Source organism: Sinohyriopsis cumingii, chromosome 17, assembly GCF_028554795.1.
Source record: "Sinohyriopsis cumingii isolate HCF-2022 chromosome 17, ASM2855479v2, whole genome shotgun sequence".
NCBI classification, from domain to species: Eukaryota; Metazoa; Mollusca; class Bivalvia; order Unionida; family Unionidae; genus Sinohyriopsis; species Sinohyriopsis cumingii.
In genome coordinates this window covers 54,402,060-54,430,015 of record NC_142977.1, presented here as the reverse complement: position 1 = coordinate 54,430,015, position 27,956 = coordinate 54,402,060, and the positions used below count along the sequence as shown (strand labels likewise).

At 33.2% G+C, this 27,956-nt stretch overlaps 1 protein-coding gene across 6 annotated transcripts in view; it reads left to right on the top strand.

The window, feature by feature from the left end:
- The window catches only part of LOC149778776 (coiled-coil domain-containing protein 180-like), a 135,407-nt gene that overhangs the window by 96,798 nt on the left and 10,653 nt on the right, over nucleotides 1-27,956 (top strand). For 4 of the 6 annotated variants that reach the window (XM_089939537.1, XM_089939534.1, XM_089939536.1 and 1 more), the window contains 5 exons: nucleotides 13,620-13,646; nucleotides 18,756-18,909; nucleotides 22,269-22,413; nucleotides 24,665-24,825; nucleotides 25,229-25,366. In XM_089939537.1, coding sequence (XP_089795663.1) covers nucleotides 13,620-13,646; nucleotides 18,756-18,909; nucleotides 22,269-22,413; nucleotides 24,665-24,825; nucleotides 25,229-25,366 — 625 coding nt within the window. The remainder of the gene's footprint in view (nucleotides 1-13,619; nucleotides 13,647-18,755; nucleotides 18,910-22,268; nucleotides 22,414-24,664; nucleotides 24,826-25,228; nucleotides 25,367-27,956) is intronic. The other 2 variants (XM_089939539.1, XM_089939535.1) reach the window with 1 other exon arrangement.

The following is a 27,956-nucleotide window of genomic DNA, read 5'->3' as shown; positions in this document are numbered from 1 at the left end:
AGAAGACCCAGTGGAATTTAGTACTTGACTGATGTGAATTAAACCAAGTTTGAACTATGGTGTCTTGTTGTGCGGTCTAATTTTACCATATGTAATTGTGCATTAGCTGAGTCCAATTACTGACAAAGAGCCTGAGTTGCAATTCGAAAGTGTGCTGGTATGTATGGTGTGTGTTGTTTGTTATACTGATTACCCTAACAAACTGCTTAGACCCAGATCTATGTCTCTGCACTTTGCAGTTGAACTTGACTTATCAGCTAGCATATATGGTAATTGTCAACAGCATTATGCCCATGCTCAGATGAGACTTCTTTATCAAAAGACTGGCATTGTGTTTTGATTTGATGGATTGGGTTTTACATGATTATTCATTTATTCATGTGCCCCAACTGTGAACCAGATCTATGGTAAAATAATACACTAGCAGAATATAATTATTATTCATGGTTTAAACAAAATTATTTTTGCTAAATTATGCAAAAGGGTTTGAGCTACAAGTTCTCACAGCGTTAGATAGTCTTTCCCCATGCAAATAAAGTGGTAGAAATTAATTAAACATGACAAACAGCAGAAAACAAATACAAAAAACTATAACAAATTAGGTGTGCTGATAATTGATGGATAAAGCTTCATAAAAAGGAAAATAGATGAGAGATATCCAAGGCATGTAAAGAGTCATGTTACCAAACTTCCTAAGGAACTGCATTTAGTATGTAATGCACCAACAGTTCATCAGTTGGTCATTATACAGCCTGAGGAAGAGTAATCTTGATAATAGCAAGAATTCCTTTATATTTAGAATATAAAGAAAACTTTAATTAAAATGTCTCCTTTCCTTAAAGTACATTTGAAGCAACTTAAAGATATTCCAATTTTTCTCAGTTTTAAGTTCCAGTGTGCTAAATAAAAGAATATTTATAGAGATTGGGACAGGCATTTTGTTAAGACTAAGTATTAGACTTTGCCTTTGCATTGGGTGCAGATGAAAATATAATGATATGCATTTTCTGCTTGTAACCCACAGTTAAATAGGGCTTATTTATCAGGAGATTGTTTTATTGATATTTTTTTAAAGTCACTGTAGGTTTCTTATCCTAGTATGATTAACTGAGTATTTGCAGTTACCGAAAGATAATTAGGAAAAACACTATTGTTTAGCAGGATAATATACTTTTTGAATTGTAAGAAATTGCTTTCTTATTTGACATTTTCAGGGAGGGTATTCATATGAGAATAGAGTTGAGGAAAGATTTTGGGGTTATTGCAAGTCTGGCATTTAATATAGAGAAGTTTTGTTGATTGCGGAAATCGTATCTTCATGTTTCTCATAGAAAACGAAGTGTTTTTAAAAAAAAAACTAACTTGGTGAATCATTATAAATCATTCTGTGAAAATTGTAGAGTTTGTGACATTCTTCATGAATATTGCATGCATTGGCTTTTCTGGTTAGACCTGTGGCTATCATACCAGCTTCTAACTGAAATATCTCTAATCTCTCTGAGTCTGCATTTGGACATCCATTTCAAATGACGTCTACATAAAATTATTCAAATATAGGCTTTATGTGTATTAAGTAAATTATATAGAAATATTTTCTGTCCAGCTTGTATTTGAGGAATCTTAAATATATTTTCAGTATGTAGACTCCAAGTGCATGCATTACTAAGTGTAAGGCCCAAATGTTTATGATTGTCAACAAATGCAAGTGACTCATTTTGGAATGTCAGTTTTGGAAAGAGTGGGTTATTCTTTTAACTGAGAATAATGGGTCGAATAAAGCTTACCAGCCATTGATTTGACCAGTCTTTTTGAGTTTGACATTGAGTATATGTGGGATATCTTGTATATTTCATGAAGTTTAAGAGAAAGAACTGTTGTTGGTAAGAAGTCTGGTAAGACAAAATAGATCATCTGCTATGGTGGTGCTCTATAGAATCTTATTTTGCACAGGGTTAGAATTTTAAAGAAAAAGAATTTCCCCAGCTTTCCTCACTGGTTATACTGGCTGTTTAAAAAAGACCTTGTATATCTTAGGTATAATTCAAAGAACCTTTAATTCCCTTTATTTTGGTGTATGATTGATAGGTGTAATATGGGTTATAGAGTATACAGCTTGGCCTTACTCCAGATGTGCACCTTTCAAAAAAGTGCTAGCTCCACTTGGTCATTTTCACTTCCTGAACTTCAGATGTAAATTGTATACAAAAAGAGGCGATAATGTTTTTTACATTTTATATATTTGGTAATTCATTCATTGCACTTTCAAAAGCTGGTATTGTCTGGTCTGGCAAAATTCATTTTCTCTATTTTATTAGCTGCTATGGGCAGTGTACTTTAGACTAATTCAGGCTGATTTTTTTATCACAAGGGAGCAGTCATTTTAGTTAGCAGTATGCTTAGATCATGTACAATTTCCAAAAGTACAATATCCAAAGAAATATCATCCACATTACATTAATGTAGCATATAGGTATGCCAACATTCTCTCCATTGTGCATGTTTTAAATGCAAACAACTTCACCTTACATACGTCACTCTCTCAAAAGTACATAATAACTGGTGAGCACCCCCTATATCATTGACACACAAAGGAACCTTGTTAATCCATACTCTGTTTATCCAGAAACTTTGCTATACAGAGTTCATCTGGAATGGATTTGCTAAATGTTAATTTTCTCCATTAATCCAGAAATCCACATTCAGGATCCAGAAATCAAAATTGAAGACCATATTGTAAAATTACTATGAAACCTGCATCAATAATCCAGAAATAATCTGTACAAAAATATGATAATTTGAAGAATTGTATATGAAAACACGGTGAGATAACAGAGTCACCTAAACAAATTTGGAGTTGTGTCAGTTTATCAGTCTCTGAATTGTCAAATTATATTGGCACGTTAAAGTTATAAACTGATCTTGTGTGTGGAAAAACTTAATGTAGCATCACCGTATTGTAACCAGAATGGTATAAACAATGTCTGTTTTTGCTACTTGCTGACAGGGTTGTTAATAATTAAATAAACATACCGGCATCAAATCATGCACACTTTTGACATAATATATAGTTAATAAACTAAATGTCATTAAGTCTTTTTGTTGTTTACCAGTCGTATGTAGCAATGGCAATTTGTTGATGTCTGTACAAATAAAGTCGATTGATTTAAGCTTTGGACAGTATAGGTTTTCATTTCAGAATAAACAGCGATGTCAGTTATTGGCTCATTAGCAGCTATAGCAGTTGTAAGATAAGACTTATTAAAATGACTGCATTTTATTAATATACCTTAATGAACTTAACTGCAAGATATCAGTTTGTATTCATTGTACTTTTTTACATTATTTTGGAGGCACCATCAGGCATGTGTAGACAAATAGAGATCCTGGCTGGTATAAATATTGTGATGTGTTTTATGTGTTATTTGTTTGAACTTATATTTACGTGCATGTACTAGTGTGTGTTATAATAAGTGAAAAAAAAGTCAATAGGTTATTCATTATTTTATTGCAACCATTATTGAATATCCAGCTAGCAAATATACATACATGTACAATACATGTATATGGTATGATAATATCAGAAAATTATAATGTGCATGATTCAGTTATCTTGAAAACTCATTAATCTGGACATATTCACTATGAATGAAGGTGTCCAGATTAATGAGGTTCCACTGTATATACAAGAAACAATAACAGTCCTGGAACTGTTCCTGGTGGCACCCCAACTGAGACAGACTGAATTGTAGATCCTGTGGTTTTCACAACAGTTTGTGCTTTATCAAGGAGATAATTAATGAGACAATTAATCAAATCTGACTCTATTCCATAGCTTTTAAGTTTTTTGGTTAAGACCTTTATGAGAGACTCAGTCTTACATTGCAAAATATTACACACATCTTCTCCATGTTTGAGTGCTTCACAAGTACTACGGTACATATCTATTAGTCGGCACATGGTTGAGTGATTTGAAAGAAGGCCCAATTGATATTTTAATAAGATGATTTTCATGTAAGTAATTTAATACCTGTTTAAAAATGACCCTTTCCATGATATTGTCTGTGCGGCTAAGTAAAAAAATGAGTCTTTAATTGGCGGGATCACTTTTGCTATTTAGTGTATTGGTAATAGTACTGTTTTTTGGCAGAGAATAGGGAAAATTTTCTCATTAAGAAATCTGTACAGAAATGTAGAGGTCTTATAAATTGCTTTAGAAGATTGTTACCAGAGCCACAAGCTTTTATTTAGAGATTTTGTTCTTTGTTATTTCCTGTTCATTTATTACAAACCTTGTCAATGTGTTCTCTGTGTGAAGTGGCAATTCTAAAAAAGCTTAATTGGTATAAATGATTTTAGATGTGAAAAATTAATTTAAACGCTAATTGGCCGTTTCTTAAATTATAGAATGCAGTGTTCATTATGTCATCTTATGGCATGAATAGTAGTTGTGGTACATAATGGGATAAAGTTTTGTTTAACTAAGTGTTGGGTGAGCCCTCAAAAGTCTTTTAAGTTGGTTCTGAGATTGCGCAAATTGTCGTAATATTTAAAATAATGTTCCTTTGCAACTTTCCTTTCTTGTTTAGTGTATTTTGAATTTTTTAAAAATATTTAGCCCAGTCTCTTGGTTGTTTGTTTTGATCACTTTCTTTCTCAACTGATCTATAATAATAATAATAATGACCTTATTTAAAGAGGGTAACACAATTAGCTAAAACAACATGTGTCTTACATATACAGGGGCTGAACAGTCTCACATGGTTAGATCATATTATCTGTAAATGTAAACAGGATGAGAATACCCATGCTAAAGGCATTTATATGCTGACATCTACACCAGTAACTAGATGTAGTACCAAACATGAAACAGTTCCTAAAGTCTTTGACCTAAATGACTCAGGCAATAAAATTAACACCCCTCCAGAGTGTCAGGCAATTACACACTCCATAAATCATGACCACAGCAGTGATGGCTTAAGCCTTAATGATTTCTCCATGTGTATACTTCAAAAAACAATTAGGAAATTGGAGACCCAAATTGAAGAATTAAAACTACAGTTACATGCTATTAAATCAGCACAGGGAAGGGTTAATGAGCAAGTAACCTCATGTGAAACAGCAATTCAGACAGACTCCCAAATATCAACAGTATCAGATGCTCAGACACAGACAATCCCAGTACCAGCCAAAAGAAAATGTAAAATGACCATGCAAATAAAAACTGATGCCCAAAGTAATCCTGCATTGCAGACAACAGTATCCCCCTCTCAGTCATGTGACACACCTGCAACAGCAATAAGTGTACATCCATGGCCCGCAGTTCAAACAAATCTGTTACCTTCACCAACAACTGCATTTCCCAGTGCTCAGACAAATGTGTCAGAATCAACAACAGTAGTTCACACAACTGAAACACCAATTTCAGCACCCCTTCCTCCAAGATATGTGTCTGAAATACAATCCAGAGTCCAACACACGACATCACAAGCCAGAAAAGATAGGACTCTAATAATTGGCTCCTCAATTTTGAAAAGTATAATACCAAGGAGACTTTTTAAAACAGATGTACAGACTTTAAGAGGTGCAAAAATCAACAACATCACTGACAGAATAATGAACAGTGACCTAACCAAATACAAACAAATTATTATTTTAGTAGGTGGAAATGATGCCTGTGAGGGAAGGTCACTAAATCAACTCAAAACAGATTTTGAAAGTTTATTGTATGCTGCTAGATATTGCAGCCCAAATACATGTAAATTAATGATATCGGGACTACCTCCTCGTGTGGACACCAAGGCCAAAGAAATAAATGATCTGATAATTGACTTATGTGAAGATTTCAACCTACAGTACATTCCACAATACAAATCTTTCTTCATTCAGAATCAGGATGTCAACCTTAGTCTCTACCACAGAGACAAAATTCATCTAAGCAGAAAAGGAACCTCTCAGCTACTGAGAAATATTAACATGTATGCCCCTATTTTCAAGCACTTTAATGAAGAGTGTTGTCTTAACTGTGGAGAAACTGGGCACTTGACACAGGTATGCCATCATGGCAAACAGATCGAGTGTTTTAGGTGCCATAAATATGGACACAAACAAAGACTTTGTCCATCAATGTATACATATTAGGAAGCTGGCAAAGAGGAGAATGCCAACGCTTCATTTACAAAAAAACTAAATGTACCCAGTGGGACTCTTGACTCTAACTATTCAATGGACACTATTGTAGATGCAAATGTAAATGGATTTTCAGGGTTTGTATGTGACTTTGAAGATGCTAATATATATGAACATTTAAATATAGAAATAGGATGTCAGAATGATAAAAGCAGTATGGAGACAATCTCAGTGAGTACCCCATTGCATGATGACATACATGTAATTGATATGAAACTAAATACAAAAGGTTTTAACATAGGTCACTTAAATGTACAAGGTATAGTGGGAAAGATAGACCAGATTAAGTTAATGTTGTCTTCCATGGAAAATAATATACATGTTTTAGGACTCACTGAAACCAAATTAAATGCTAACCACAATGATGATCTATTTCACTGTCAAGGCTACAATAAACCATTTCGTAGGGACAGAGAGACAGCAGGGGGGGGTCTTGTTGTATACATTAGGGAAGATGTAAATGTAAAAAGGCGACTTGACTTGGAGTCACATGAAATTGAGAGTATCTGGGTGGAAATTTTTCAAAATAATGCAAAATCTTTCCTAGCTGGTTTCATTTATAGACCACCTTCCTCCAAAGCATTTTGGAATGATAACTTTTTGAAACAAATAGAAAGTGTTCTAGCACAGGAGAAAGAAACATATATACTCGGAGATATAAATAAGGACCTTCTCAATACTCAAATAAGGAACAACTGGATGGAATTTATTGAATCATTAGGCCTAGACCAGCTGGTAAATGAGCCTACAAGGGTAACAGAAAAATCAAGCACTCTTATTGATCACATTTATACTAACCTACCAGACAATGTGGCTTGTGTTAATGTACCAAATGTTGGTCTTAGTGACCACTATCCTACTTTTTTGACAAGAAAGGTTAAATGCAAGAAAAATAAGAAAAATACACATAAAACGATCACTTACAGATCATTCAAAACTTTTAATGAAGAACAATTTCTCAATGACCTATATAAAGTTCCATGGAGTATGATCCAAAATTTGGATGACATAGATGAAGCTATGAGGGTGTGGACTGACTTATTTATGGATGTAGTATCTAAGCATGCACCACTGAAAGTACATCGAGTAAAGACTGATATTCAACCTAATTGGCTTACTACTGAAATCCTAGATGCTATGAAAACACGAGACAAATTCAAGGCTATGGAAAACCATGCACAATATAAAGTATGGAGAAATAAAATAACAAGTATGATCAAAAAAGCTAAAAAAACTTATTATCAATCATTACTTGAAAACAAAAAGAGCAACACAAACTCCATTTGGAAAGTCTTCAATGAACTCACTGGAGGAACGCACAAAAAACAGACAAATAAAATTCACTCACTTCTGGTAAATGACACCATAGTCACTGATGAAACTGACATTGCAAATGTTTTCAATGATTTTTTCATCAACATTACCACAAAGTTAAAAGAGCCAGTGATAGAAAACAACTTTAATGAACTGAAAAAGTTCTGCAGCAGTAAAATCTCAAAGGAGGTATGTTTCTCTATCCCACCAGTGTCAAAAAACTTTGTTAAAAAATGTCTCAGTGAACTTGATACCAAGAAAGCTACAGGACTTGATCAGATTGGTCCACGACTCATTAAATCTTCTGCCTTTGCTATTGTAGATAGCATAACATTCATAATTAATTTAAGTATTGCAACCTCATCTGTCCCCAAAATATGGAAAACTGCAAAAGTAACTCCTATTCACAAATCTGGTTCTAAGGATGATGCTGATAACTACCGACCAATTTCAATACTACCAAACTTGTCAAAATTGATTGAAAAACATGTCCATGACTCATTCATGTCATATTTAACCAAACACTTGCTGTTACACCCTAATCAATCAGGCTTTAGAAAGAACCATTCCTGTGAGACTGCCTTGATCTCCCTAACTGATAAATGGCTTCAAGCACTTGACCAAGGTAGAATAATAGGAACTGTATTTGTAGATTTCAGGAAAGCTTTTGACATGGTGGATCATGAAATCCTTTTGAAGAAACTGAAAATCTACCAGTGTGATGAGAGAACAATTAGATGGTTTACTTCATACTTAAATGAGAGAACACAACATGTTTACATAAATAATGTTCCGTCTGAACCTGAAACAATTAGATATGGAGTACCACAAGGCTCAATTCTAGGTCCACTACTATTCATTTTATTTATTAATGACCTACCACTTTTACTAAGAGACTCAATATCATCTACAGATCTCTATGCAGATGACACAACATTGTCAGACATCCAAAACACAAAGCATGAGCTCGAAATTTCTTTACAGAATGCACTAAACAAACTGGAAAACTGGTGCACATGTAATGGCATGGTGGTAAATACTGGTAAAACTAAAATATTACTTATCTCAACACGGCAAAGAAGGACAAATCTTGATAGTGATGAACTATGTCTGACATGGAAGGATACAAATCTGCAAATAGTCTGTCATGATAGGCTACTTGGTGTTCTGGTAGATAATAACCTATCATGGACTGAACATATCAAACATACCAGTAAATAAGTCAATTCAAGTTTATGGCTTCTCAGTAGGATAAGACATTTTCTCCCTGAAAAGCACAGGAAACTATTTTATAACAGTTACATACAACCCTATTTGGACTACTGTAGTACAGTATGGGGTAATTCAGATGATAAAAACATAGCAAAGCTGGCACATCTTCAAAAAAGAGCATTTGGGCTAATATCAATCCAGAAAGAAAGCAAGGAAAGTTTAGCTGGTAGGTTAAAAATATTACCTATTAAAGACCGAATCTGTTTGAGAAAAGCCAAATTAATGTACAGGATATCTCAGAATAGTGCTCCTGAATATTTACAATCACTATTCCAGTATAGGCTACCTGGTAATACTCCCCACCTGCGATCCATGTCTACCAAACAGTATAAAATTCCCAAACCAAATAAGGAGTTATTTAAAAAAAGTTTCCAATACTCTGGAACTCTGCTCTGGAATAGTATTCCAGCTGAGATTAGAAATGCCCACTCTATTTCCTTCTTCCAAACCCAATATATTCAGTGGCTTCAGAGATGCAGCTTAAATAAATAAATTCCTTTGTATGAGGGCCTCAAGGTAGATTAGTTCTTAGCTAATTGTGTTACCCTCTTTAAATAAGGTCATTATTATTATTATTATTATTATTATTATTATTATTATCTACCTTGAGGCCCTCAATCTCACATCTTTAGTGTTTCATTGTAGAATTCTATCATACCAAACTTTATCAGAAGGTCGAAACATTACTGGCCTTGTAGGGATGCATCTGTCTGCCCTATATAAAACGGTGGATGTAAATTGATTTTGTTGCATCATTTATATTGCAGCATGGACTAAAATTTTGTATCTTCTTAAAGTTTGTTATTAAAGTATTAAGCCTCAGAAAGTCCATGAATTTATAAAGCCACACTTTCCATCTAAAAGCAAGAACTTAATTTGTAATATGAATTGGTTATTAAATAAGTTGCCCGGCAGTCACTTATCAATATATCAGTAGAAATAACTCCAAAATTAAGAATTTCTACACTAAGTGATACGGTAACAGTGTCAAGCAAGGATGCTGAATGAATGGTTACTCTGGTACCGTAGTTTAATTAGTAGCTCTGCTCTTCATTGTTCTTATTTTATCATGTGACAACACAGACCTAGATATGCAGGCACATTATGCAGATCTGGATCTGTGTTGTATGCTTTTGAGTTTATTTGAAGTATTCAAGGGTAGTCAGTGTAGGATGAAAAATTGGTTGGAGCAGATGTAAAAGCTATTACTGGTGAATTTGATTGTTACAATGAGAATGCTCCATAGATAATATGTACTTGTGTCAGAGTGACAGGTGTAAAGTGAAGTTGTACGCATTTGCAACATGCACAATGGAGAGAATTTTTTGTTGGCAGATTTCTATACTACTTTATTCATGTACTGTGGCAGAAATTTCTTTACATGATGCAGTTGTGGAAATTGTGCATGATCTAAGCACAAATCAGAATAAAACGGCTGCCCCCATGCCCTTGAAAATCAGTTTGTACTAGTTCAAAGTACACTAACCTTAACAGACATTAATATTGGAAAAAAACAAATTTTGCCAGTGTAGGCAGTAAGGCAATACCAGCTTCTGGAAGTGCAGTGAATAAATTTTAAATCATTGTATAAAAAGTATAAAAAGTTTATCTGATCATTCTTTGTAATTACCTTTGAAATCCAGGAAGAGAAAATGACCAAGATGAGCTAGCAGTTTTTTGATTGGTGCACATCTGAAGTAGGGCCAATCTGTATACTCTGTAACCCTAATTACACCCATTAACCATATATCAAACTAAAGGGAATTCAAAGTATTTTGACAGTACCTAAGATATACAAGGTATTTTTAAATAGCCAGGATAATGAGCTGGAAAAACCTGGAAAGTTCTTTTTCTTTAAAAATTTAACCCTATGCAAAATACGGAATTGTAGAGCAGGGGTCTCAAACTCAAACCACCCTGAGGACCATATGAGGGCATTTTTGTGGCTTAGGGTCATACCACCTTTGTTATCTCTCATGACACTTTGTGACACCAGTCATTTTGTAGGCCACAGGATATGGCTTGATGGCCTGTACATTTGAGACCCCTGCAATAGAGGGCTACCCTTTAAATATTCATGTTCTAACATCAACATTATTTGTATATCTATTCTATATTCTATATCGCCTGACCATTACATTGACACTACACCAAAGTCTGAAATCTTCTGACCATGTATTACCTGTGACACTGACCCAGTGCCTGAAATATGTGACACTGTACCAATGCCTGAAATCTCAATGACACTACACCAGTGCCTGAAATCTGTGGACCAGGTGTTGAGTAACACTGCCTCAATGCCAGAAATCTGTGGACCAGGTGTTGCAGTGACACTGCCTCAGTGCCTGAAATCTGCTGACCACATATTACAGTGACACTGCACCAATGTCTTAAATCTGCTGATCAGTTATTACAGAGTCACTGCCTTTTTTCAGTAATAAGTGACAAGGCCTGAAATCTGCTGGCTAGACTTTACAATAATACTGCCCTAAGGCCTGAAATCAACACACTAGGCTTTACAGTATTACTCACCTAAGGCCTGAAATCGGCTGACTAGGTTTTACTGTAATGCTGCCCTAAGGGCTGAATTCGGCGGACTAGACTTTACAGTGATTAACTGGCTTAATTCCTGAAATCAGCTGGCTACACTTTACAGTAATAATACCTTGAGGCCTGAAATTGGCTGACTAGGCTTTACAGTAATACTTCCCTAATGCCTGAAATCAGCTGACTAGGCTTGACAGTAATACTTGCCTAAGGCCTGAAATTGGCTGACTAGGCTTTACAGTAATACTTCCCTAAGGCCTATATCAAATGTATGTATGTATGTATGTATGTATGTATGTATGTATGTATGTATGCATGCATGCATGCATGTATACCTAAGTTTTATAATTCCCATGGTCAGTGGTTGAAATTTAAACACATTACATTTAACATTGCACTGTATTTCCAGACAAATTTCCATCTCTCCTTTTGCCTTTTCCCCTCTTTCCTTTATATTTTCTTTATGGTCATTTCATATTACCCTCATATGTCCATGACATCGTATCATATTCCCCACATGTTACCATCATATTTGCCTGTGAGTGTTTGGGCTGCTAGTATTCAAAAAGATGTTTCACAACTCAGAATAAAATGAATAGGATTCTGCAACTTTCTTTTCACTCTGGCAATTTCAATTTTCTTATATTAACTTATAAAACAAATTATCGCCTTTGTTTTGAGGCTAAAATAAGCAATTGTCCACCAACAACATATGCCATGTTACCCTAGTGTTGAGCAATCAAATAAAAAACCTATCTATTATGTGTTTCATCATATAGTCTCAAAATAAGGGCAGTAATTGTATATTGTATTACATTAATTTTTTTGATGAAAAGGCCATGGTCCATATACTATAAATGCCAATGACTATCTCAACAGATCATGCAAGAACCATGGTTCTGGACAGACCATTCCAGAACCATAGTTATAAGTTAGTGACTTGTTACGCGAATGAGTTGTTAACCAATGAGGTTGATTTAAGAAAAACTGCAACAGATTTTATCAGTCAGTCATTTTATTTTGAATATAATTCTCTGTAGGCAGCGAGTGGTTTGATAATCCAACAGTGTTCAAATAAAGAAATTACATTTCGTTTTATTTACATAGCATTGGCTGCAGTCAGATTTCATTTCATGAGTACATGCAATACATAATGATCTTGAATTTTCAGCATGTTGCTTGTAGTGTCAAGATGAGATGATGAAGTATCGCATTGAAAAGAGTCTTTCCATAATATTTTTACAACATATGTATTGTTATTTTAATTAGAATTTGTATAATATAAATATTGTTATTTTTACCGATATTTGTACAAGAGTATTGCTATTATAATTGGTATTTGTTCAACATATGGGTACTAATTATTATTGTTATTATTATTATTATTATTATTATTATTATTGGTATTATAATGCTGAGGAATGCAAATGTGGGGATTAATAGAGAGATGGTTATTTTAGAAACAGCATGAATTATGGGATATTCAATAAGTCTAAAAATAGTAAATTATAGTGTGCTAATGAATTGTTAGTAATTACTATTGTTAGTCATAGGGCCATATTGAAGAGTTAGTAATTACTAGAGTTAATCATAGTCACCCATTGAATTGTTAGTAATTACTATTGTTAATCATAGGGCCCTATTGAAGAGTTAGTGATTACTAGAGTTAATCATAGTCACCCATTGAATAGTTAGTAATTACTATAGTTAATAATAGTGCTCCATTGCATAGTTAGTAATTGCTATAATTAATCATAGTGCCCCATTGAATAGTTACATTAATCATAGTGCCCTATTGAATAGTTAGTAATTATTATAGTTAATCATAGTGCCACATTGAATAGTTAGTAATTACTATAGATTATCATAGTGCCCTATTGAATAGTTAGTAATTATTATAGTTAATCATAGTGCCACATTGAATAGTTAGTAATTACTATAGATAATCATAGTGCCCCATTGAATAGTTAGTAATTACTATAGATAATTATAGTGCCACATTGAACAGTTAGTAATTACTATAGATAATCATAGTGCCTATTGAATAGTTAGTAATTATAATAGTTAATCATAGTGCCCCATTGAATGTTCACTGACTTGCAAGAAATACTTGCAGATACATTTTAAATCTGTGACCAGTTGTAAAAAGTATTTAGTGATTTTGTTTTCATTTGTAACTAGTATTTAATAACGGTAAATGAATTTTCTTTTGGTCTGTCACACTCTTTTGTATTTTATTCTGTTTCAGTTAATTATTAAAGTTATTTTTTACTCTATCTAAATAAACAAAAATCTTCCAGTGCATCAGTTTCCTCTAAAGGAGAATGGTGAGTAATGGGCAGACAATTGTGTATTGACTCACAAGCTAGTGTGTATGCTAAAGACTTACCTTACTTGGCCTAATGATGTGAAAGTGTTTCCAAACCATATTTTTCCAATGATAAGCCCACACTTGATGATAAGCCTCACACTCTGTAAAATGTTGGAAATTACTTACTACAGTTCAGTATCACGAATGATATCCACATCTGTTTCTTACTGAGTGTTCACATCAGCATCACAAAATGTAGCAAAAATTATGGGATTTGTTTCATGCATGATTGATTTAAACAAAAGTCAAATTCATATACAACACAACACCATTGATTCAATAGATGCTGAAAAAGACTGGTCTGTGCACATGTAATTTTCCATGATTGTCCTGAGTTCTGGAAGAGTCCTTTTTGATACTGCAGAGAAATCAAAGAGAGGCAGCACCATTTTGACTAAATATAGCAGAATAGAAAAGCTCATCACTTCATAATAAACAAATCAACTCATCCACAGGTCATGGCGGCATTAAAAAAATTTGATGTAAACAGACCACCCTTTGTTACATTTAGGCTTTTAGTAAATGCAACAAGAAAAGAGTGAAGACAACAAGCTTTGTAAAATTTAACAAATAACTTATTTCCCTAGAAAAACAAATATAAAATGGTAAAAAGAACTTGTGGTTTTAAGAGTCAAATCCAAAAATAATCCAAGAATAATTCAAGAATTAAAAATTAGAAGTCCAAGTAATAAAATGTTCTAATGAATTTGAGTTTGAAATCCAAAATGGAAGATGATGTCTACTGTAGTCAGTATAGCACTGATGTGTCTACAGTTCTTCGTTGAACCACAGATAATAATATTCTGGTGTTTGAATTCTGAATAAAATATCAATAAATGTCTTTGTCCAAGAATTCTGTATGAGCACTTAAATATTCTCCAGGGAAAAGAATTAATCTCTTAGAATCCAAATAATTCGAAAAATAATTAAAATGTAACTCCAACTGGTCACAACGGAAAAAAAGAAACACCTTGATATGTAAGTTTTTAAAAGCCCAACCCCGATTATTTCTCAAAGCATCATTAATAAACCTGACTACTGCCAAATTCCATTAAAACCAGAATTTCGAAATAGAGGCTATTCACATGTGTAAAGTCATGTACACCCAGTGCAACCTTGATTCCACCCTATAAATTCACACTAGGAAAATAAAAAAAGTTGTGTACTTCAACTGTTACTAATTTTGAATCAAGGTCAGTAACTAGGTCAGCATTAAGATACCAAAGTTCTACATTTAGATGTTTACGAAAAAAACAGTCAGATCAAACTCATTTCTGGAAAATGTCAAATTCCAGTAAACAAAATTACATTACCTTAACATGTAATGGAATATAAAAAAATAATTTAAAACTAACAAACAACTAAATTAAATCAAATATAAATTAAATCAAATATACATAAACCCTGTATTAGTATGTATTTAATGAGAAGTGTTACGCTGCATATCGATTCGAACAATGTTGAAATACTTCATGCATGAAACAAATTAGTTGTGTACATTTAATGATGCTAACGTAAAAATTCACTGAGCTACACACTCATGTATGTGCCATAGGTTGTATCATTTGTAATGCTGTGCAGAATGTACCATCAAGATATATTTTGTCTGTTAATAAACATATCACATATTTTTTATAATTTTATTAGGATGACCCTTTGGATTATCATTGGAAAAATAATGTATTACAAAAGGAGGGTTGGTTATTTCACAGCCTTTTGGCATTTATTTAATTAGAAAAGAGTCCTATTTTTGTGGCTATTATAGGTGATATTTTATAAAGCAAAATTTTATACAGGAAAGTAATGTACCTGCATAGCAGGTGGAAAATGCATTCTGTTTCACATTTTTTCATACATATGGTATATCCTTGCTTATGTGTCAGATCCACCTGCAAACTGCATAGACCAAGATCTGTCATCACATAATGAACTAGCTGGTCTGGGTCTATGCAGCTTTTTATAAGTAGTCTAGAACACAAACAGCAAAGACCCTGATCTGCCAGTGCATTATGTGATGGTAAATCTGGATCTGTGTTGATTGCAGTAGGACCAGACTTATAAGAAATTATATGGTAGATAAACCTGTGACATGTACAAGTTTTATGTCTTTTTACTGGATCTTTTAAAATAGTAAAATTAGTAATAATAATTAGTTTTTAATAATGCTGAATTAAGTAGGTCACCATATCCCAATTTCAAGTATGTAGAAGAGACAGTGAGTCCAGAAAAAGTAGATTCTCCCTCTGATTTGGATACTTTGTAGTTTTTAATTTATTTCAGAAGAATTTATATGTGTTTAGATAACAAGTTTTGTGTTTTACTTTCTTTATGATTTGAACTATTAGCCATTGGATAACAAATTCTTATATTTGCATGTTTACCATTCTAATCATGCATTTTGAGACCATGCTATTATTATGCTACTCCTGAGCATAACATTTGAAGCAAGTTTAACATTCATATGCTATTTTTCATTTTATTATGAGATTATAGGAAATTTACATGTGTTGAAATTTTTAAAATTCTCAGATCCATTCATAGAGTTATGCATTTTTTTAACAATCGTAAAAGTTGTAACCTTTTTTTTAATATGTTCTTTGGAATTTAAGAGTCAAAGATCAAATGCAGTGCTTAGGAAGTTTTAAGGACCATGTCTTCTGTTAATATGTTCACATAATTTTAACTGTGTTAAGTATTGTTATACAACATTAAAATGAAACCAGTTACAGAGTGTGAAAATCTAACACTTGTTTGGAGCAAACACTGATGAAACAGTTTGGGTAACAGTTTGTATATGTGTTTGTGTTTAAAAGTGACTTGCATTTACACAAAAAAATGTCTTCGTCTAGAAATATTACAAAAGACCTTAAGTGGTTGATAATAAATTGCAGAATTGACATAAAACTATTAAAGACCTGCTTTAACATTGATTATCTTGAATTATTTGAGAAATATATTGATACACTATATATGTACTCATGTGCTGTTAGAAGTTATTGTTAAATACATTCCTCCAAATCCAATCTCACCATGCAACATTAATGCATTTAGATCATTTGAACCTTTTCCATATTAGCTGTAACTCTTGTCCAGATAAATGAATTGGTCAAAAAAAGCATGAGCTACTCAAATATTGAAAGCAACTGAGATAAATAGTTGCTATTTTATTGTCTTTGGTATACTACGTCGTTGTCACAAGTCATTACTCATGGTAAAATTAGAGGCAAATCTTACTGTATATACTAGCTAATAAGCCTAGTCCCAGGACTGCAGAAACCCAGATCTGCTATCACATAACCAGGAGAATCTAAGTCTCTGCATTATTTAGGAGAACTTAGTAGAACAAACAACATAAACCCCATTTTGTCAGTGCATTGTGTGACAGCAGATCAGGGTCTATGTTGCTTGCAGTTGGACTTGATGTACACATGAGTATATATGGTACCTTGAATTAGGGAATGCTTTTCAGGATGGCCCATTGTTGTACTATAAGCAATAGTTTGCAAAAACAGTGTAATGCACCAAAGACACTGAAGTAGTGGCCATTTATCTTGACAGCTCTGATTTCTACAAAAAACTTCAGCCAGTTCCCTGACATATGAAGCCACTGCCAAAAAGCCCCAAATATTTTGCATGTTTGTAAGAATGGATGGTGAGGTTGAAATTATCGGATCTATCAAAATGATAATCTTTACAGATAAAACATGTATTTTACATCTAGTCACATTTTATCCATCATTTAAGAGTTCTTAAGTTGAAAACTATAATTATCAGTTTGCAGTCCATCATTTAAGAGTTCTTAAGTTGAAAACTATTATTATCAATTTGCAGTCCATCATTTAAGAGTTTTTAAGTTGAAAACTATAATTATCAATTTGCAGTCCATCATTTAAGAGTTCTTAAGTTGAAAACTATAATTATCAATTTGCAGTCCATCATTTAAGAGTTTTTAAGTTGAAAACTATAATTATCAATTTGCAGTCTGTCATTTAAGAGTTTTTAAGTTGAAAACTATAATTATCAGTTTGCAGTCCGTCATGTAAAAGTCTCAAGTTGAAAACTACTATCAATTTGCAGTGCAATAAATGAATATAAATTTGAAATTAAATTCTTTTCATGAAGCAAGTTTAATTGTAATATATACCATTAGTATCATATTGTATGTCAGTAATATAAAATGTTTCATAAATTCTGCATGATATGACTTTGAGAATTTATTTATTATATGCTTTCATGTTACGTGCTTTGCATTATTCTGACATAGCTATTTGGCATTACAAAGTGTTCTATCACAGTTTGCCATAATAAAGTTATGACATGATGATAATATAGATGAACATTATGTAATGAATACAGGTTTTCATTTAAACTACTCTGTGACACTGCTATGTGGCATTGCTAGGTGTTATGTCACAATGTGATATACAGAATTTATGGCATGATGTCATGATTCTAATAATGATGAGCATTATGTAATGAAGATATGTCGTCATTTGCATTGCTCTATGACATTACCATGTGACATTGCTAAGTATTTTGTCACTGTGGCATACCAAATTTATGATATGTTATGATGCTAATAATGATGAACATTATATAATGAAGATTACCCTTTGACATTACCATGTGACATTGTTAAGTGTTGTGTCACAGTGTGGACCACAGGATTTATAAAATAAGGTCATGATGCTAATAATGATGCACATTAAAATGTGATAAATATAGGTTGCAAAAATTTCTCCCTAATGTTAGAATTTACTTGTGAATTACAGAGAAAGATATTTTATATAATATCTGTTGACATTTTGTTTAATATTAAGTTATTTCGCAGCAAATTAACTTATAATTTATCATAGGTCTTGATATACATAATTGGAAGTTAGGACTAATAAAATAATGGTAATAAATATGATGGAAAAGAATATTTAGGCATCTAAGCTGTAGCCAGTACTGCTATCTAATCTGTGTCACTTTAGAATAATACAAATAATGAATATGATAGGCAAAAAATATTTAGTCATTAAAAATGAATATTTTGTTTCAATAACACATTCCTAATTTTCAGGACTAAAAGATCAAACAGACCTGCAAAGAATGAGAGACGGGTTCTGATTTTTGGAGACAGTTACGATGAAAATGAAGAAGCAGAAGGAAAGTTATTGGCCACAATAAGAAAGATGCTGAAGGAAACCTTAGACTTGTTGTTAAAAACTGCAGAGGTATAAATGAAACCCATGAAACCTTTTTTACTGAGCAGAGCTATACATTGAAACACCATTAGGCCTTTTTACTGAGCCAAGGTATTACTTGAAACACCAGTTGGCCCTTTTTTAATGAGTAGAGGTGTACATTGAAACACCATTAGGCCTTTTTTTAACTGAACAGAGGATTAAATTGAAACACAATTAGGACTTTTTTTTTACTGAACAGAGGTATAAATTGAAACACCAGAAGGTCTTGTTTACTAAGCATAAGTATTAATTTATTAATTTAAACACCAGTTGGTCTTTATTTTTTACTGAGCAGAGGTATGAACTGAAACACCATTAGGCCTTTTTTACTGAGCAGAGGTATGAATTGAAACATCAGTAGGTCTTTTTTACTGAGCAGCAGTATAAATTGAAACACCAGTAATGTTTTTTTATTATTCAGTCTTGGAATGCTGTTTTGGTCTGCTGTTGTTGTTGTTGTTGTTATAGGGTTTAACGCCATTTTTCAGCACAAGATAGGCTATACATGGCGGCCAGTATTAATGGTGGAGGAAGAACCGGGAAAGCCCCGGAAAGAACCACCGACCCACGAGAAGCTACCGGCAAGCTTTCTCACATATCCACATGTTTTGGTCTGCATTGGTACTGAAAGATAGAAGTGAATCACAAGCACTGAGAAGGAGTGATATTATTGATAGAGTTAATAAGGAGTAATATAGTTGATAGAGCTAATCAAGAGTCATATAGTTGATAGAGTTAATCAAGAGTCATATAGTTGGTAAAGTTAATAAGAAGTCATATAGTTGATAGAGTTAATCAAGAGTCATATAGTTGATAGAGTGAATAAGGAGTAGTATAGTTGATAGAGTTAATCAAGAGTCATATAGTTGATAGAGGTAATAGGGAGTCATACAGTTGATAGAGTTAATCAAGAGTCACATAGTTGGTAAAGTTACTAAGGAGTCATATAGTTGATATAGTTAATCAAGAGTCATATAGTTGATAGAGTTAATAAGGAGTAATATAGTTGGTAAATTTACTAAGAGTCATATAGTTGATAGAGTTAATAGGGGGTCATCAAGTTGATACAGGTAATCAAGAGCCATATAGTTGATAGAGCTAATTAGGAGTCATATAGTTGATAGAGTTAATAAGGAGTCATATAGTTGATAGAGTTAATAAGGAGTCATATAGTTGATAGAGTTAATCAAGAGTCATATAGTTGATATAGTTAATCAAGAGTCATATAGTTGATAGAGCTCATTATGAGTCATATAGTTGATAGAGTTAATAAGGAGTCATATATCCATCTTCAGCTTCTAAAACATTCTAAAAACATTTTGTCTCTCAATATATCATGAAGACCCATGACACAAGTGTTTGTAAATCGAACTGAAAGCTTTTGATTAATTATTTGAAAGATGGTAAAGCCAAATAATTGATACCACTAATGGTAATTAGAAGAAGTTGTCTAAATTGGGAGCTAGTCATATTGCAGAAGACAAGAACACTACTTTTAACAATGAATGGGATTGGCCAAATGTGGTAGCATTTATGAATGATCTTATTTTGTGAATAATGGACTGGAGAGGTTCAACTACATTTAAGTTCTTTAGTATTTAATGGATTTTATTAATTCATATACCACAATGATTTATTGAAGAGATTTTAAACAAAATTGTTTTTCTTAAATTTTCTATCTTTGTGTACCATGCCAATGAAAAACTTTTATGGTATTAGTTTGCTGATTGTACTGGTGGTCAGGGGATCAGGTGGGTGTCCATTTTTGGTTTTCAGATGACACCTTAAGTTCTAGTCAGCAGATTTCAGTTCAGCTTGGTACATGTTTCCCATAGCCCAAGGAAGAAACCTGTTGATTTTAAGATCAGTAGCTTGGTACATGTTTCCCATAGCCCAAGGAAGAAACCTGTTGATTTTAAGATCAGTAGCTTGGTACATGTTTCCCATAGCCCAAGGAAGAAACCTGTTGATTTTAAGATGAGTAGCTTGGTACATGTTTCCCATAGCCCAAGGAAGAAACCTGTTGATTTTAAGATGAGTAGCTTGGTACATGTTTCCCATAGCCCAAACAAGAAACCTGTTGATTTTAAGATCATTAGCTTGGTACATGTTTCCCATAGCCCAAGGAAGAAACCTGTTGATCTTAAGATGAGTAGCTTGGTACATGTTTCCCATAGCCCAAGGAAGAAACCTGTTGATTTTAAGATGAGTAGCTTGGTACATGTTTCCCATAGCCCAAGGAAGAAACCTGTTGATCTTAAGATGAGTAGCTTGGTACGTGTTTCCCATAGCCCAAGGAAGAAACCTGTTGATCTTAAGATGAGTAGCTTGGTACATGTTTCCCATAGCCCAAGGAAGAAACCTGTTGATTTTAAGATGAGTAGCTTGGTACATGTTTCCCATAGCCCAAGGAAGAAACCTGTTGATTTTAAGATGAGTAGCTTGGTACATGTTTCCCATAGCCCAAACAAGAAACCTGTTGATTTTAAGATGAGTAGCTTGGTACATGTTTCCCATAGCCCAAGGAAGAAACCTGTTGATTTTAAGATGAGTAGCTTGGTCCATGTTTCCCATAACCCAAGGAAGAAACCTGTTGATCTTAAGATGAGTAGCTTGGTACATGTTTCCCATAGCCCAAACAAGAAACCTGTTGATTTTAAGATCAGCAGCTTGGTACATGTTTCCCATAGCCCAAGGAAGAAACCTGTTGATTTTAAGATGAGTAGCTTGGTACGTGTTTCCCATAGCCCAAGGAAGAAACCTGTTGATTTTAAGATCAGTAGCTTGGTACATGTTTCCCATAGCCCAAGGAAGAAACCTGTTGATCTTAAGATGAGTAGCTTGGTACATGTTTCCCATAACCCAAGGAAGAAACCTGTTGATCTTAAGATGAGTAGCTTGGTACATGTTTCCCATAGCCCAAACAAGAAACCTGTTGATTTTAAGATCAGTAGCTTGGTACATGTTTCCCATAGCCCAAACAAGAAACCTGTTGATTTTAAGATCAGTAGCTTCGTGGTCATGGTCACTGTTGCAAAAAAAAATAGATTTTTGCTTTTGCAGTTCTATATGATAACTTATTTTTAGATAATAGAATTCATTTAAATTTAGGGACTCCAAGCTGGAAGGCCTTTCCAAATAATAACTCAAGCCTTACATTAGAAAAACATGACCTAACTTTGTGGATAGCATGAATTTGAGACAAACAGGCATTTTTTGATTTTAAGATCAAAGGTCAAGGTTACCAAGGCTGAAAGAAGGAACATGGTTTCCAAAATATAGCTTCATGTGGTGGTACATAATTTAGGCAGTACATCATTCATCGCACTTTTCTCTTTTTTTTTCAGAAATATTATGTGCATAAGGGTAATCGTGCTGTAACTCGCCCCCAAGCTCTACAGGAGACTTATGAGCATTTTGCTGATGTTGTGGCACAAAAGCTCCAGTCATACTACACCCAGGCTGATGAATACCATAATCAGTGCCTTCAAGGTATTATAAGTCATAAAACTATAAAGAATACAAAATTTTCAAGAAGAAATAGATTTGGTGATGTTAAGCACCTTTTTCTGGAAAATAAGCACACATTTGCCATCCAGGGTTCCGGTATAAAAATTAAGCACATCTGGTGTCACAAATAAGCACACGTACACCTTCCAGGGTTCTGATAACATATTCCTTCCAGTATTCTATGAGCACATACATAAATTTACATGAAAAAACAAAATTTTGAATTACATGATTAACACCACTGATGATTATTGGGTATGATTAAGTGATAATCATGACTGTTGATATATTAGCAATAACTTCTGTCTTTTCCTTCATGCTACCTTACCTTTCTTTGATAAATCATCATTGTTATCATGCCATAAAAGCTGTTTGATAAGCATTGGATTGGAACATTACAAATAACAATATTTTTATAGTGATGCTTGAGTTACAGTAACTCTGTGGCAAAAACATTCATCTAATGGCTAGAAGGGTGCAGGTAACTTAAGTTCTGACTATTGGATATGAGCTATAGTAGTGTTCTGTTTGGAAAAGGCACATTACTTGCTTCTGCATGACCTAACTATAAAGATGTTTCTATGCTGTAAAACATAAAAGCAAAAAAAAAAACACTGTTGATAACCACATATAAAACACCAAACCATGCATATCAATATTGATAAGCACGTGTATAATACCAAAGTATATAACTAAAAATAAACACATACATAACACCGAGCCATGTATATCACTTGATAAGCACATATATAACACCAAACCAATTATATCACTATTGATAGAACTTGTATAACACCAAACCAATTACTGAGTATATCACTATGGATAAACACATAACACCAAGCCATGTATATCACTTGATAAGCACATATATAACACCAAACCAATTATATCACTATTGATAGAACTTGTATAACACCAAACCAATTACTGAGTATATCACTATGGATAAACACATAACACCAAGCCATGTATATCACTTGATAAGCACATATATAACACCAAACCAATTATATCACTATTGATAGCACTTGTATAACACCAAACCAATTACCGAGTATATCACTATGGATAAACACATAACACCAGGCCATGTATATCACTTGATAAGCACATATATAACACCAAACCAATTATATCACTATTGATAGCACTTGTATAACACCAAAACAATTACTGGATATATCACTATTGATTAACACATATGTAACACCAAGCCAAGTATATCTCTCTAATTAAGCACATTTATAACACCAAACCAATTATATCAATATTGATAAGCTCATAAATAACACAAGACCAAGTAGACTATATTACCAATGATAAGTGCATATATAACAAATGTGCACAGGACCTTTATAATTATTATTATTATTGTTGTTATTATTATTATTATTATTATTACAGCTGGGGGCCTGGGTAGTGGAGTGGTCTAAAGCACTCACCTTTCCTAAGTCACTCTTTTTTTGGTTTATGATGTGTGTTTTTTCTCAGTAATAATTATCTGATTGTAATATGGGCACACCCTCTCAAATCCTCCCATTGGTTGCAAATCTTGAAGACATGTATATATCCAATAGTAACGTATGATTGGTGGGATTTAGTGCTGATCATTCTCTCTTTAAGAGGATACCACATTTGATATTTTATGGGCATATTTGTTGTTAAAACAAGACAAATGACAATAAGTAAACACCACTTATAGCTTAGGAGAGCTAGATTTTTGAGGTACTGGATGTTTTTATAACATAAAGTGTTTGGGAAAGTATTATCCAAGAAACATATTGATAATAAAAGCATTAGGTTTACAAGTATATATTTTTATTTTTTGAGGCAGATAGCACTAACCATGCGCAGTCTGTCTGTCTGCCCCAGCCATCAAAATTTATTTTCTGTTCAATAACTTTTCATGAACTTTAAGGATTTAAACCTTTTTTGTATGAGGCTCTATGTTAAGAAAACCTTAGTTTGAGTTTTGTGTCAATAAATACACAAAATGAGAGCATATCCCATGTCATCATTATCAATAATATGTAAATGAGAGCATATCCCATGTCATTTGTGTCAATAATATACAATCATCCCAGTTGATTTGTGTCAATCTGTATAATTTGTGCACTATTTTGTGTCAATGGGAGCTTAGCAGTTGTAACCATATGTCACATCCATGGACCATTTTGATTGAACTCATTCAGCATACTTTGTAACTTTACTCCAATTTTTTATATTGCAGAGTTCCGCAAACAGCTCACTCACTTGGAGCAGTCTATATCCCATGTTCCAGGACTTGTTATTAATGATCTATTGAAGGAGCACATTCAGATATCTTTGGAGGCTCTGCAAAAATTGCAGTTTGAGTTTTCCACTGTGAAAATAGAGCTGGAGAAAAAACAGGTAAATACAAAGGATTACAGAGTTTGCATTTACACTTAGAAAAAATTATCACGCAGGCGTTTTTGTTGTCATTGCAACAAAAGTGTACTCAATCAGAATAATATTTGTTGCCAAATTTTTTTACAATATCTACATAAAATAAATTTCTTGAGTTTGTAAGTTTTATGTGTATGTCAAACAGTAGAATTCATTCGTCTAAAATAAACCATTATAATAATGGTTTAGAGTGATTGAGGAAAGATTTTATAACATTTTTTTTCCATTTTTTTATAATTTTATTTATAGCAACCTACTATTAATGTTTACTTGATGTTTATTTTAAAGTAGTCCCACTGTACCTGCAAAACAATTCTATACTTATAACAAACTTTTTGCACCTTTGCTTCAATGATTATAATTTTAGGATGAGCACAAACAACAGTTACGGCCCACTTTGGGGCATCCTCACCAGGTGGAGCAGCTGAAGGCGCTGTGTCAGCAGGAGACAGAACGACATGAGGAGTATGTAAGGGTTGTGGAGAAACATGCCAAGAATCAACAGGTACAGATTATACATCAATAGAAAATAGTAGTGACCATGATTTTTTAAACAGAACTTTCATTACATATTCCTTTCCTACCCCCCTTTGGACCATGACCCAGGGTTCATAACCCAGATTTTGTTACATTTTTTCTTCATGCTATGACTACATTTATAGAATTTGGTAAAGTAATGTTAAAATATATCACTACCATTGCAATTTGTGCATATTTGACATTTGATCCCTTTATGGGCCCTCAGGGTAGGGACCCCCAGATATAGACATCTTGTAGATGGTTATTACATGAGCATCCTATGTATCAATTTTCAGAGTGTAGTACAGTATTCCTCCAAGTAAAGTATATTGTCATTGTACCATCATTAGATGTGTCTGCATTCAGGAGAGCCCCAGATCAGTGAGTGTCACTCGCAAGAGTCAGTTCCATAGCAGTCTCCTGCAGAAAAAGATTGTTGAACATAGGTTTCAACCTCCCTTTAACATGCCACCTTCATGTCATATCTGACTGATGAGCTTGTCAACACTCTAATAATTTTATGATTCAGTTTTGATCAAACTTTGTAAATAGGCTTATATCATAAAGATATCAAGTTAAATATGAATTAGATTTTGCATATATTAATGAGGGGATCTGCATCTGATTGGCTGAGTTTGTGATCTCTATAGTCTGTTGTACATTGATGACATGGGTAATGTGTCAGAAATTGCACTTTATGTATACTTAAGCAATCTGTATTTACCTTTACAACTAGGTACTGTATCCATTGTAATTTATCTGTGTCAGCTGTTGTATTTTTGGTAACAGTACACAGGACAGCTGAAATCGACTCAAGTACTATAACCATTCCAGCATATAAGTCAGTTGAGCTGTCGACACACTTCACCGATCATGCATTTACATCAAAGACACACAACTGCTAATCCTTATAATCATTTGCTATCCATGTGCCAATAAACAATGGCATAAATAAAATTTGTTGTATTTGTCATGCAAACATAAACTTGATTGCCAAATACAACCTGGAATGCATTATCAAATCAGCTGACATTTCTTGATGGCTATGATAGATGCTTATTTGCATAATTTGCCCTTTAATAAGGTTCATTTATATAGTTAATGACACTTTTTATAAATCAATTTGATTTAAGACTGAAGTCAGATTTCAGTAACTCTGTTTATTTCTTAAAAGTGAAATCATATGAGGATCAATGAGTAAATTATGGTATTTACATCAGGAATACACAACATGCTGACAAATCAGTACTTATTTAGTTTTTGATTGGTACATTTTTAATAACTCTTGTTTTTAATGTCATTTGATTTAAAATGGATTGGATATATGCATAGAGTTTGTTATTTTTGTTATTTTATACTTTAGAAATGATTAATATGTCCTGCACATTGTGTCATGTCATTCATGCACTTTCTAATCATCTTTATGTAATTGTGGTTTTCAACTGGAGATGTGTTTTTAACTGCCAAAAGTAACTTGCTCTTACTCATGTTTCTTTTATGGATTGTTAGACTTCATTTATTTAATTGCAAGTTGTTTTTAAAAGTGGTAAGTTGCTGATTCTGTGTTCTTTATTCAAAGAAGTATCAGGTTCTTAACATGAGGAAGTGTTGACCTGAACTGGAAACAGAATTTAATATTACAATTTACTTTTCTTTACTGAGATTTTTTATAACTCTAAATTGCTTATAGCTTGATGACAATGCAGTGATAGATTAGAAATGAGCATTGAAAACAATGTTTATCAAAGATGGATGTTTTATCATTTTTTTAATGTTATGTAATCTGATCTATTAAAGGTATGACATATGGACAAAAAGAATACAACATACGCATAGTAGCTTTACATCTTAATTTCCTTTCAAAATATTTTAATTTTTATTTGACAAGACTGAATGCACAAACACTATGAAGTGACAAAAAAGTTTCATAAAATATAATTACCGGTGTGACTCTGTCTATGACTGGCATATATTTTATCCCCTCCCTACTACCCACCAAATATACTCATTCATTGAAGTTTTGATTATTCTCACACTATATAGTAGTACACAATGTATATGTTCACTTAAAAGTTGAGTCTAACTGCAGGCTGCATAGACCCAGATCTATCATTGCACGATGTACTGGCAGATCTGGGTCTGTGCAGTTAGTTAGGAGTAATCAGTAGAACAAATAACATAGCCTGTTGTTCAAAGTAGAACTCAACTTATAAGCAAGTATATATGGTAATGCAATTTCGCAGCTGTGACTTTCAACTACCACCATATAACGAGGGAGATCCATATTGTCTGGTTATTATAGGCTCTAAGAAATAAAATTTTGCACTTCTTGGTTTCTTGGCAAGGAAATGAAATTTTGTGTTTTATAAATAACATTGTTACCAGTGCTGTTGAAAATCCTTTGTTGAGTGACACACCATGGTAAAACCAACGTGGAATGAAATGATGGAAAATCAAAGCTTCAGTGATGTTAGTTACATTTTAGCTAGCTCCTATAACTCAGATGAAAACTTTTGCAGTTGAAAGTGTTTTTGAATTTTTTGTATAGATATTGCTAAACAATAAGTGTAATACAA